The 13110-nt window shown below is 55.5% G+C and overlaps 1 protein-coding gene across 1 annotated transcript; it reads left to right on the forward strand.

The window, feature by feature from the left end:
- The first annotated feature begins 7460 nt into the window (after window positions 1–7460).
- On the forward strand, window positions 7461–8868 carry MESP1 (mesoderm posterior bHLH transcription factor 1). The gene is made up of 2 exons (XM_032623653.1): window positions 7461–8183; window positions 8508–8868. Exons 1-2 carry the CDS (start codon window positions 7461–7463, stop codon window positions 8580–8582), a joined length of 798 nt encoding a protein of 265 aa, XP_032479544.1. The 3' UTR covers window positions 8583–8868.
- Window positions 8869–13110: the final 4242 nt, after the last annotated feature.

Genomic DNA, 13110 nt, shown 5'->3' on the forward strand with positions numbered 1-13110 from the left:
TACCTCTCATATAAGTCTACTCATACAGTATTTATCCTTTGGTGTCTGGCTTATTTCATGTCATCAAGGTTCATTCACAGTGTAGAATGTGCCCAAACTTCATTCCTTCTTATGGTTGAATAATATTCCGTTGTACATTTATACCACATTTTGTTTATCCATTCATCAGTTGATAGACATCTGGGTTGTTTCCACTTTTTAGCTATTATGAATAATGTTGGCGGACAAATATTTGTTCTAGCCCCTGCTTTCAATTCTTTGGATATATAAAGAACATGTTGTTTTGTGACCTTTTCTTACTAATGTATGAATAACTTTTCCATATCAGTAGCTGTATTTATTTCTGTAATGATATTTTTTAAGGCATGACTATTACTCCATGGTGTGGCAGTTACAGTTTCGGTAACAAATTCTCTAGCATATACTGAGATGCCTTAAAGTTTTCCACATAGGTGTATCCTTATACCTATATTTTTAAAGTTATTATTATTTTACATTGATTTATTTTATTTATCTTATTTTTGGCTGCATTGGGTCTTCGCTGCTGCGCTGGGCTTTTCTCCGGTTGGGGTGAGCAGGGGCCACTCCTGTTACGGTGTGCGGGCCTCTCACTGCTATGGCCTCTCCTGCTGCGAAACACGGGCTCTAGGTGCATGGACTTCAATAGTTGTGGCACGTGGGCTCAGTAGCTGTGGCTCGTGAGCTCTAGAGCGCAGGCTCAGTAGCTGTGGCGCATGGGCTTAGTTGCTCCGCGGCATGTGGGATCCTCCCAGACCAGGGCTCGAACCCGTGTCCCCTGCATTCCCAACCACTGCGCCACCAGGGAAGCCCCTTAAAAGTTATTTTTAAACTGCACGTGTCACATATGAATGCAAACTCCCTGTAAAAATTTTAAACATTACAGATATGATTAAAGTCTCCCTTTATCACACCTCAGAACCCAGCCCTTCTTCCACTCCCACACCAAATAAGTCCTGGTACATTATCACAGACTTGGTGAGTATGCATTTATGCACATACATACAGTAGAGCCTCACAAAATGCATGGTATCATTTGATGCCTTTCTGTGTAGAGGTTGGTTTTTAGATTTTTGTTTTCTTTTGCTTTTCCTTATATCAGTCAAGTCATACTGAAGGGATTTTTCTGCAGCTTGGTTCTGTCACTCAACAGTACGTCTTCACTTGCACCTTTAATTTTTTTCTTATCAGGATGAATTCCCCATCAGGGAACCCGCTGGGCAAAGGGCATGCTGAGGCTGTTCTGAAGCCTCAGGCCAGCCTTGGGGAGCCTTGGGGGTGGGTTGTTGAGGCCAACCTTGTTGTGAGCAACCAGCGGCACATGTCGGCACTCCCAGGGGCCTCAGCCAGCCTGGCCACCTGTGCCGGGCGCTGACTTTGCACTCCCAGGGCCTGGGGTGGTGCGTAATCTCCAAGGGTGAAGGAAACTTCTTTGGCTCAGCCAAGGGCTGGATCTTGGATTTCTCTTGGTGGGGAAACCTCTAGAACCAAGGACTGAGTTCATCCTATCCTTAGTCTTTGGCACGTAATCAGTACTGACCATCTAAGACCCTTCTTCTGTTTGATTTATTATCTGGTCAACTTAAGCTCTATCCTTGCCCCTAACATGTTCTCCGCTCTGTCCCGGGATGTCACTGCCCCCCAGCCTCTGGCAAAGGATCCTATGCCCAGAGGCTGTTCACTCTCCCAGGTCCTGCCTAGGCATTCCAGCTCAGTCCTAGACCCACTCTGCTTCTTATTGGGTCTGAAGACAGATACCTCGGGGGAGGGGAGGCAGAGGTGTGCTCCTTCCCCTGACCTTGGGAAGGATGACCTGGAGCTGGCTGAGAGCCTGAGCCACCCAGTGACTTGGCAGGAGCCTCATCATTGTCCTGGCACCTCACCGTTCTGCTGTGCAGTCAGCCAGGGCAGGGGTGGGGTTAGAAGGAGCCTGAAACCTGTGTGTCCTTCCTGGAGGGAGCTCCATCCTGTGCTTTCAGGAGGTGCTGGTGTTGGATGCGCCCCAAGTTGGCAGCTGAGCTGGGCCTGCAAATCCCCACTGGGGAGCTGGGGAGCCTAGAGTTTCGGTCAATTTGTGGTCTGATTGTTTTCACCCTCTGCTTCCAGAGGTGTGTAGGGAAGGTAGGGAGACCTGAGCCCTGTTTGGCCCCTGCCCTCCTGAGCCCATCCCCCTCTCCTCATTCCTCTGGGCTCCATCTTGCTCTGCCTTTCTCTATACAGGTGTATGTTTTTCCCAGTGGACAGATGAGCAAATTGGGGTCCAGAGAGGGCAAGTGGCCTGTCTGGGGTCACACGGCCCATCACACTGGCACTAAGCCGGCTTCACCTATTTCTTAAGCCAGCCCCAGCATCTCTGCCACACCTGCTTAGCTCCCAGAGCCCACCACCCCCAAACCGCACTGGCCCTGGCCCCAGAAAAAAAGGGCCTCTGACCGGTTGGCAGGAGGTCTGCCCAGCTCAGATCCCAAGATCCTAGGTGGTTGGGTAGCGCCCTCTGCTGTCTGTAGCTGGGATTGCAAGGACACTGGACACCCAGGGGCAGCCCTCTGGCCTGAGACCGAACCTTGCAATCAAGGCATGCAGTCTCCCAGGACAGCTCAGCAGGCAGTTGGGAGTCCCTGCTCCATTTTACAGCCATAGAAACTGAGGAGCCGTGTGACATGTTTCCCTACATTCACATGTCTACATCTTTGCTCTGGGCTGGTTCAACTACTTAACCCCTTTATGCCTCAGTTTCCCCATGTTTCACTGTAAGGCTTAGACCCTCCTCCACTTACCCAGATGAAGTGAAGGAGCATAAATGTGACACCCCTAAGGAGAAAGGCACAATCTACTTACCCTGCATTCTCAGCCCAGCTCCCAGAACAGGGGAGATTCTGGCACTTCCTCTGGAGCCTTTCCCGGAATCTGACAAATCTCTCTCCTTTCCTCCCACCCCCTCCCTCCTCGTCACCCCTCTGCCTCCTGTGACTTCCACTGGCTGCGCATCCAGCTGATCCATGACCAAGATAATCAGATTATCATGGGTCCAGAATAATCTATTCCATATGGCTTGCCAACTCAGTGGCTCCGGGAGCTAAAGGTGTGAGGAGAGGGGCTGATCTCAGTTGGAAGGGGCTTCCTGGGAGCTTCCGGGGCCTTAGCTGGGAGGTTGATGGGGAAGGAGGGAGGTGGAGGAGAAGTTGGGAGCCTTCCTGCCGGGCCCTCTGACTGCTCTGGGCTCCAGGTGGCTGCTGCCCCCTCTCCAGCACAAGCACAGCCTCATCTATCCACGACCCAGTGGGGCTTAGGCTCCATGGTGGGGGGCTGGTCACTCCCTGTGCCTTTTCCACTCTCTGGATTGGGGGGTGCTCACTATAGGGCATTGCTTCTCAAAAGTGGCCAAGCTTCATAATTCTTGGGAGATTTTACTTTTCATACCCAGAATCTCCTCCAGGGATTCTGGTTCAAGCATCTCCAGCGTGGGTCTGGAAATGTTTTTCTTTTTACATCTCAACAGGTCCCAGTGACTTGTAGTGAGGTTTCATGGCGGCTTGGGGACTATGGGGCGTCGTCCCCACCTCGGCACCCTCACTCTCCAGGTGGCCCTCCAGGAGGAAAGGAGCCAATCAAGTCCTCCAGAGGAGACAGGGGAGCTGGTGGTAGGACAGAACACTGGCTTTGGTCCCAGACAGAGCCACATGGATCCCAGCTCTGCCCCTACTAGCCATGTGACATAGGACTGCCGCTCTGCTCCTCCGTGTCTTTAACTACAAAGCAAGGCAATGACACCCACATCACATCAGCACAGTAGGTATTACTCATGGCACAGAAGCAGAGGCTGGAGCCCATAGATGGAGAGTGAGTTACCCAAGTGACACAAGTGGTACATGGCAGGGCAGGGGTTCTATTCTAAGCCACACTGGCCACACCCCAGAGGGGTGTCCTAGGCTGTCTAAAGGTGGGGACTTCATGAATAACAATCGCTCCCCTGAAAGGGCTTGCCTCTCAGGCTGGTGCCGAGGTGTGGCGGGAAGATCCCTGGCAATAGGAAACACCCAAATTAGGAGCTTCCCAGGAGGTGCGCCTGCTGATGCCAAACAGGCTGGCGGTAGCAGAGAGCTGCTTCCTTCTCCTGGGGCCTCTGGCTCCCAAGGGGATGGGGATTAGGGGCTGCAAGGGCAGTACTGACATTGCACCTTTGATTAGCACTCCTATGTCAGAGGGCCTGGCTGGGAAAATGAGGGCGCTGAGGCTGGGAGGTGGGAGGGGGAGAGCGCCCAGGACCCAGGCTTGGCCTGAGGAAGCTGGCTAGTTCCTAGCGGGAAGGCTGAGACGGGGGCCCCAGCCTGAGAGGGTGCTGCCCTGTCCTGCCTGCCCCCACCCTGGCCAAGGACCCTGACTGAACTCTCACCTCCGCTTGGTGGGGCTGCCCCAAGGCCTCATTTCCCAGCCTTACACGTTGGCAGGCTCGGGCCAGGGGAGCAAGAGCCACTGGCTCCGGCACTTGTCAAAACACAGGCCCCAGAGGTGTGAAGTCCTCACCCCAGCAGGAGGGCGGTGTGGGCCGTGCTGCCCGGAGAACTCATTAACTGGGGCAGCTCCCTAATGAAGCCACCGGAGAGGCTGGCGATAAGGAGATCAAAGGTGAGAGAGGCATGGGGGCGAGGGAAGAGGGAGGCTGGCTGACAGGAGGGGGTAGAGCCCAGGATCTAGGTTGGGGGTCCCCCCTTTGCCCCCACTTGGCTTCATGAGGCCCACTGACCACAGCCCTTGCACACTCTGGGCCCCAAGACTCAGAGGCAACAGGAAAGGGAGGGACTCCCACGTGGCACATCCAATTTGTCAGCCTTAGGGCTGGAGACTAAAGGACTGGGGTTGGGGGTGGAACCCTCCCATCTGCCCTGTCTCTCATGCCATTTTTACGAGTTCTTTGCCTCCACAGACACACCTGGGTCTTTTTAACCCTCTCTCATGGCGTTTCTCTCCTGTTCCAGATCTCTCAGTGGCTCCCACGTAAGTGAGCGATGAATGTTAACTGTTCGGTCCCAGATCTGAGCATCCTCAGGGGCCAGAGCTGTGTTTTCAGGATAAACAGTCTGCCTTCCACACATATGGCCTCTTGTTTAAAGAATGTCTAGTTGATTTTGTACTTAATAAAATAAAACTTCACTTCAGAGCATTGCTGCCCACAAACCAGGAATGGTGGTTTCCTCTGGACCGGGAATTGGAGGCCTCAGACGGAGAATAGGAAAGAGATTTGTTATATCCTCTGTACTTGTTCAACTTTTAATCACGTGCGTGTATTATATTTTCAAATGTATAACAATATAACAAAAGGGTGGCTGATTGTCTAGGAGTTTTTGGTCATTCTGAGTTTTCTCAATTATTAGCTACAAAGTGGAGATCAGAATCATGTGGGAATTGGAGGAATTTTTTGACATTCAGAGGTTGGTAACAGAATGCCCAGAGCCCTCTGAGATCCCACCCCTCCTGCCTGTCCAGCTTTTAGGCTGCAGCTCCCGCTGCTTGGGTGCACAACCAATTCTCACCATTTGTTAGCTCTGGTCCAGTGGATCAAAGGGACCTCACTGGGCTCTAATGCCAGGTTCTTGGCTTGGATATGGAACCCCAGGAAGGCATCCATCGGCCAGGGTCCAGAAGGGGCAGACCCTGCTGACAGCTGCAGGCCTAGGCCAGGCTCTCACAGGGTCCCATGGCATGTGCCCATGGAGTGGGCTCCTCCCCTTTTCCCCAATGGTGGGTTGGCATTGCCTGTCCTGGATGTGACCATGGGCATAAGCATCTGGGGCTGCTGGGACAGACTGCAGGGTAGAGGGTATAGAGGGTGTTAGAAAAGGCCAAGGGCAGTAGAAGAAAAAAGAGACAAGGGGAGGGGGGAGGTGGTGAGCAGAGATGCCCAGGAAGAAGGTACCAAGCCACTTGGCTTTCTTTGCTACAAACCAGCTCGGCCATCAATCTCACAGAACTGGAAGCCATGGGGGATGCAAAACAGTAGACCGCCGGCACTGAAAGAGACCCTAGATACCACTTCTTCTTCTTTTTAATTTTTTTTTTTACCACTTCTTTTGAAGACATGATACCAGACACCAGGTACTTCACAGTCTAGCTGGAGAGCAGACATCCATGCATGAAATGGCTATTTTGACAATGTGCAAACTCAAACCTGAGGGGTCAGGCAGGCAATATAGTAGATTCTCTGAGATTTCCCATGTGGACAATCATGTCCATAAATAGAGTTTTATTTCTTCCTTTCCAATCTGTAAGCCTTTTATTTCTCTTTCCTTACTGCACAAGCTAGATGCACCGCCCCGCCCCCCAGCAACGTTGAAGAGGCATGGGGTAGGAGCAGACATCCTCACCTTGTTTTCAGTATTAGGGGGAAAACTTTCAGTCTTTCACTATTTAGTATGCTGTTCGCTGTAGCTTCTTTGTAGATGCTTTTCATCAGACTGAGAAAGTTCTCCTTTAGTCTGAGTTTGCTGAGAATTTTTATCATGAAGGGGTGCTGATTTTTTTTTTCTTGGCTTCTCTGCGGTTTGTGGGATCTTGGTTCCCTGACCAGGGATTGAACACAGCAGTGAGAGAGCCCAGTCCTAACCACTGGACCACCAGGGAATTCCCCTGAATTTTGTTAAATGCTTTTTTTCTGTGTCATTTGCACTCACATTTCATTGGCAACGCCCGTTATACCTGCCCCAAAGTGGCAGAATATCAGCTAGAGGCAAGTGGTGGCAGCTGTGGCAACAGGCTGAGCCCTTAATCCTGCCAGGCTGAAGGTGGCCTGGAGGGCAGCAGGCTTCCTCTCCCTCCACTCAGACGGTCCAGCAACCTGCCCAGATTCAGCCAGCTTGTTGGATTTACCTAGGGTAACCTTGTCCCTCCCACTCACCACCACCACCAGGGAAGGGTGCACCCAGGACCAACCTGCCTCAGAGGAGGAACGGACTACTCTGGCCTCGGGCAGGAATCAGGGCCCCACTCCTGGTCACTATACGAGTCCACAGACCTGGCTGCACTATGCCCTGAGGCTCCCATCATTCAAACTGGAAACGAAGATTCAAGAAAACTTAAGAATTTGCATAAGGTCCCCAACAGGTGATGGCAGACCCAAACCTAAGTACTGAACCTCCAGTTCCCGGACCTCGCTTCCTTTAACCTACTGAGCTGGCCCAACACCCTGGACAGCGCCGGCACTGGCGCAGGCAGGAGGCCCGAGTGTCTGGGTCAGGTGCCCATGCGAGCACCCAGGAGGGGCCAACCTGGCGCAGCCAACGGGCAGGCACCTTCGCCCCCCGTTGGTTCAAAGGGTCAAGCCCCGCCCCCACCAGGCCCCGAGCCCGCTTTGAAGTGCTGATGCGGCCTGGAAGGGGCCACTTCACACCTCGGGCTCAGGATAAAGCGGTCGCTGGCCGCCGGCCCCCAGACGCGCCGGCGCTGCCATGGCCCAGTCCCTGTGCCCGCCGCTCTCTGAGTCCTGGATCTTCTCCTCGGGCTGGGGCCCAGCTCGGCCGCCGCCGGCCTCCAACAGGGACTGTGGCTGCTCGCCCGCCTCGTCCCCGGATTCCTGGGGCAGCGCCCCGGCCAGCAGCCCCGTGTCTAGCCCCGGGAGGCCCGTCACCAGCGCCGCCCTCCGCGCCCCGACTGCGGGGAGGCGCGGCGCCCGCAGCAGCCGCCTAGGCAGCGGGCAGCGGCAGAGCGCCAGCGAGCGCGAGAAGCTGCGCATGCGCACGCTCGCCCGCGCCCTGCACGAGCTGCGCCGCTTTCTGCCGCCGTCCGTGGCGCCTGCCGGCCAGAGCCTGACCAAGATCGAGACGCTGCGCCTGGCCATCCGCTACATCGGCCACCTGTCGGCCGTGCTGGGCCTCAGCGAGGAGAGCCTGCAGCGCCGGCGCCGGCGGCACAGCGACGCAGTGCTCCCTCGAGGCTGCCCGCTGTGCCCCGACGGCGGCCCCGCGCAGGCGCAGACGCAGACGCAGATGCAGACTCAGGCACAGGCGTGCGGCCCAGACCTGGGCTCAGCCGCCAGCGCCGTGGTGTCCTGGGGGTCCCCGCCCGCCTACCCCGGAGCCCTAGCGACGCCCGAGCCGCGCGATCCGCCGGTGCTTTACAACGAGACGGCGTGCCCGGAAGGGCCGGCGATGGAGCCAGGCCCCTCATCTCCGGTTAGTACTTCCTTCCCGCGCGGAGCTCCCTCCGGGCGCGGCGCAGTAGTGGATGGCGCTACCTACTGTCTCGCGCCCCCCGGCGCGCACTGCGGGGACCAGCCCCCGTGCGGCTTCCCCACTGACGGCCCGGCCTCGCCTGCTTGCCCTCCGGAGCAACAGTGTTGGTGTGCCCGGGGCGCTCGAGCGGCGAGGGGAGGGAGAGTACACGCAGGGGGCGGGTCCCGCTCCCCGCCAGAGGCGCCCTGAAAGTGGAGCTCGCGAGGCGGACACCCACGCTCGGTGTCCAGCGCTGAGGGCCTCGCTGTTCCCTCTGTCCTCAAGCTCTTTCCCGGCGACGTACTGGCCCTGCTGGAGACCTGGATGCCCCTCTCGCCCCTGGAGTGGCCGCCGGCCTGAGTAGTTGAAGTGACGGCGGACATCTGGCGCCCCGTTCTGCGAGCACCGACGCCTTTTTGGCCTCTGCGCCTTCGAAGAGGTCCCACTCTAGACTCCCTTTCCTGGAAGAGGGCACTGGCGATACTGGCATGGGCATTGCTGAAAGGGAGAGCCTGTCCCCACCCAGGACGGACTTCCCCAACCCCTCCCGTGATGGAGGGACCCAGAGGGTAGACACTTTGAGGCAGGCAGGAGGCTCTGCCTAGTACGTGTTTATTTATTTGTGAATAAATTTTGTGCTGGTGTCACTTGGCAAGTTCTTCTTTCTCTACAGGGGCACAAAGCTCCCTTCTTCTCCAAAGGACATAGGAGAGTTGGGAGGGTTTCTTGCAGTCTTCAGCCCCCAAAGCCCACAGGCTCAGACCCCTTCCTCCTTTTCCCCAGCCCTGGCTTAGCACCTCCTGTTCCAGATGGGTTAGCCTGAGGAGGGAGGAGATTCTATGGAGAAAGTGGCAGCAAGCGGAGTCTGTCCATCTTTTCTTTGAATCTGGTAGGGAGCTGAATAAAACCAAGTATCTCTGTAGAAAATGCATTTCCATTAGTGCGTACTTACTGTGCACCAGGTCCTTTACACATTTCATACCTAAGTAATCATTTTGCAGAAGGATAAGCCAAGGGTCAGCACTCAAGCCTAGGTATGACTTCAGAATCCGGGCTCTCAGCTCTGGGAGGGTTTTGCCAGCTCCATTCATTCTGGGGTCTGAGGGGACACCAGCTCCAAGGGCTCATTGCATGTGACCCAAGTCCTTATTCCCCTTGTGCTGGAGTGTTAGGCCTGGACCCTGGGATTTTCCCATCTCCCTTCACTCTGGTTTCTCTCCTGTGTGGTTTAGAGACATGAAATAATATCAGTGGTCAGCCCCAAGTTTAAGTAACTGTGACCTCCCAGAGGCCTGGCTAGGGTGAGATGAGAGGTCCATTGGTTGCATCCAAATCCACAGAGCTGACCTGGAACCAGGCTTGGATTCAGGTTAGGGAAGTGCTGTGTGGGGAAGGGGGAGCCTTGAGCCCTGAAGGAGCCTGGCCTCAGTCAGGGGGTCTGGTGAGCAGTCAAGCCTGGGGGGTGGTGAGGTGGGTTAAGGGGGTGTAGCCTCTCTGTCCCGAGGGTTCCTCAGCGATCTATGGATACTCAGTTCTTCCCCTCTGCCCTGCTCAAGCATCTTTGAAATACTGGCCTTGGCATTTTTTTATGAGCTTTATTGAGATATAATTTATGTACCATGAAATTCACTCTTAAAGTACATAATTCAATGGTTTTGGTATATTCATACAGTTCTGTAACCATCACCACTGTCTAATTTTGGGTCATTTTCATCACCCCCCCAAAGAGACCCTGTAACCATTAACAGTGACTCCCCATGATTCAGTTCCCCCACTCCCCACCCCAGCCAGCTCATCTGCTTTCTATCTCTATAGATTTGCCTGTTCTGGACATTTAGTATGAATGGAATCATATAACATGAGGCCTTTTGCATCTTTCACTTAGCATCATATTTTCTCATGTACCGGTACTTTGTTTCTTTTTATTGCTCAATGCTATTCCATTGTATGGATATACCACAGTTTATTTATCCATTGATATTGATAGGTTTGTTTTGAAACCACTTTGGAGATCATTTCCAGCGCTCTGGCCCAGGCCAGGAGGGGCAGTGATTCAGAGTGGGGTGGGGGGCTCACTGTATAATTCAGAAGCCCAGGCGCACCCTGGCCAGCGTTTGGCTGTAGAGAGTGCGATCCAAAAGCAGAGGCCCTGCAGGGGGGCGGGACCTCACACCTTCGCTGATCCGCCCCCTTTCCCGCACCTCCACCCCCAACGCGCTCTCCCCTCCCAGAGCCCTAAGGAGCAGAACGGGAAGTCTTTTCCAGGACCCAGCCCAGTTTAGAAAATCTATTTACATGGCAAAGGCCCCGTGGTTTAGGACGGGGAATTAAAGTTATTAGCAAGTCTTTTCACAGATAAGTGGGGCTCATCGGCCAGCCCCCTCCCCTGCGGAGAGCCTTCCCTCGCTCTCCGAGCCCAGGAGCGGCCCACTGTTTATTAGCACCTGGGTGTGAATTTTCATTAGCACGTCCCTGTTAATAAGAGAGGTCTGGAGATGGGAAGGGGGCGCCTCCCACCACTCCCACGCCCCCACCCCCTTCCTGGGCTGGCCGCACTCACACCCAGCGGGAGGAGGACCAAGCAGCGTCCAGGTAGGTGAGCCCTGGGCGAGTGCTCGCTCTCAGTTCTCTGCTAACCTGTGAGCTAACCCCAGTTAGCAGGGCCATCTTGAGGATGGGCAGTTAGGGAAGGAAGAGGCTAACTAACGCGCCCGTGCGGATATTCAGGGGCAGCGCTGGGACTGGGACGCGGGTGTGACTCTAGGGCCTGCCTGTGTGCTTCCCCGATGGTGCACTGCCTTTGCGACAGCTGAGCAAGGACAGAGGGTGCTGGGTGGCGCCTCACCTCACCTGGGGCTGGTCCAGAGCGGTCTGGGCACCGTCCTGCTAGAAGTGGGAGGAGGGGGAGGATGGCATCAGAGGCCTGGCCTGCGGATCCGCTGGCACGCTGGTCGCCGCCAGCCAACAGTGCTGCCCTGCTTTCCGCCTTCGAAGCCCAAGGGGTCCGACATATATGGAGCAGCAATTTCAAGTCATTTTAGCCTCAGAGCCACAGGTGAGGCGGGCAGGTGGTGCTTATACCTATTTTATAGGTCAGGACGCTGGAGCACAGAAAAAGGTCAAGGAATTTTTCACAAAGCTAGTGCGCGGCTATTGGGGTGGGGACAATGGCGGGTGGTAGTCGACAAATCCGGTCTTTGCCTTAGCCTGGCAGGCGAGTGTGTGAGCATGTTGAGGGTGTGAAATAAAGCTCCTAAAGCACATGGGCCACCAGTGCCGTTGCCAGCAGGGACCTGCCGCTGCCTGCTGACCACACGTGTTGCTCCCGCCGAGACAGCTGTACTGTGTAGATGCTGATGCTGGACGGGCCAGTGTTTTAAGGAGGAGCAGCTAAGCTGATTGGTCGACGTGCAAAACATTTATTCAAGGACACGCCACTTGGGTCATCGTATGAACCCAGGGGCGGAGGGAAGGGCTGGTGGTCATGAGTTGTCTGTATCGGCAGATGGCGGACTGTCCTGGTAGCAGGGCTGGAGAGCTGGGCTCAGCCGTGGGTGGGCAGGTGGTGCACCTGGAGGAGGGCCGTGCGTTGGCCATGCGTTGCTAAATAAACAGGTCCGTCTGAGGGGCACATGGATGCCCCAGGATTCTGAAACACCCCCTACCTGGAGAACCAGGCTGGCACAGGGCTGGGGAGGGAAGCGAGCCCTAACTGCAAAGCCCCTGTTTATCCCAGGGCGAGGCCAGGGCCACTTTGTCTGTTCCCCAGCTCTCCCCCAGGGGCAGACCCTGCATTTGCACAATGCTGAGGGTAAGTGCCTCCTCAGCTTTGTACCCCAGGCACTCATTTGCCTCACCCTAGTCCCAACACTCCCCTGAGAAGACCCAAGCTTCTTGGTGCTGCTCCTAAGGGGCCCTTTCTCCCAGTGGGCAAGGACCTCTTTGGGGGCCACTGGCACAGCCCCAGTGGTGCACCAGCGCTAGTGCCCTGTATCCCCAGCCTAGTGCCGCCTGGGCCTCTTCTGCCCATCTTCTGGCACTTTGCCAGCCCTGTTCCTTCTTCCTCCCTCTGTGGGCCCCAGCACCTAAGGCTCCCTGTGAATGCCCCAGCCCTCCTCGCTTCCCCCACACACACTAGGAAATGAGGAGGTGGCCTGGCGTTGGCTGCATGTGACTTTGGAAAGGGTGGACAGGGCACCTCCGTTGTCTCGGCCTGTTCAGCATCCCTCCTGCCTTCATCCCTTGCGGCCTGTCATTTTCTTTTCTCCAGACAGCTCCCCCTTCCTTAGTTTGGGTGGCCATGACCTCCATGCCCCTCCAGGGATGGGCATGTGCGCAGGCTGGTGAGGTCATCATGGTGAGTGGTTCAGGGATGTGACCACATGCAGGAGGGTGAGGAACAGGCTCAGGACTTTGCTGGAACCATCGAGAAAGGGACACTCACTGTGGGTGCTGTTGGTGGCCGTGGTGCCGCTCAAGCAGAGGGCCTACCTGGAAAGGGAGTCAAAACTGAGAGGCAGGGCTTCCCTGGTGGGTGGCGCAGTGGTTGAGAGTCCGCCTGCCGATGCAGAGGACACGGGTTCGTGCCCCGGTCTGGGAAGATCCCACATGCTGCAGAGTGGCTGGGCCCGTGAGCCATGACCACTGAGCCTGCGCGTCCGGAGCCTGTGCTCCGCAACGGGAGAGGCCACAACAGTGAGAGGCCCGCGTACCACAAAAAAACCCACAAAAAAACAAAAAAAACTGAGAGGCGGAGAAGGATTCCTGCTCTTATCCAACACCGGGGTCCAGCCACATGGAAAGCATTATGCCTGGACTTTTACACTACATGAGCCAACAAATTCCCCTTGTTGCTAAAGTTAGTTTGAGGTGGGTTTCTGACACTTGC

This window comes from Phocoena sinus, chromosome 2 (genome assembly GCF_008692025.1).
Source record: "Phocoena sinus isolate mPhoSin1 chromosome 2, mPhoSin1.pri, whole genome shotgun sequence".
In the NCBI taxonomy this organism is placed as follows: domain Eukaryota; kingdom Metazoa; phylum Chordata; class Mammalia; order Artiodactyla; family Phocoenidae; genus Phocoena; species Phocoena sinus.

What these genes read in the sequence shown, in the direction of transcription:
- MESP1 (XM_032623653.1), top strand. Translation starts at nt 7,461, where the DNA reads ATGGCCCAGTCCCTGTGCCCGCCGCTCTCTGAGTCCTGGATCTTCTCC. An exon ending in AGCCAGGCCCCTCATCTCCG is followed by an intron (nt 8,184 to 8,507) that starts GTTAGTACTTCC and finishes TCTGTCCTCAAG; the next exon opens with CTCTTTCCCGGCGACGTACT.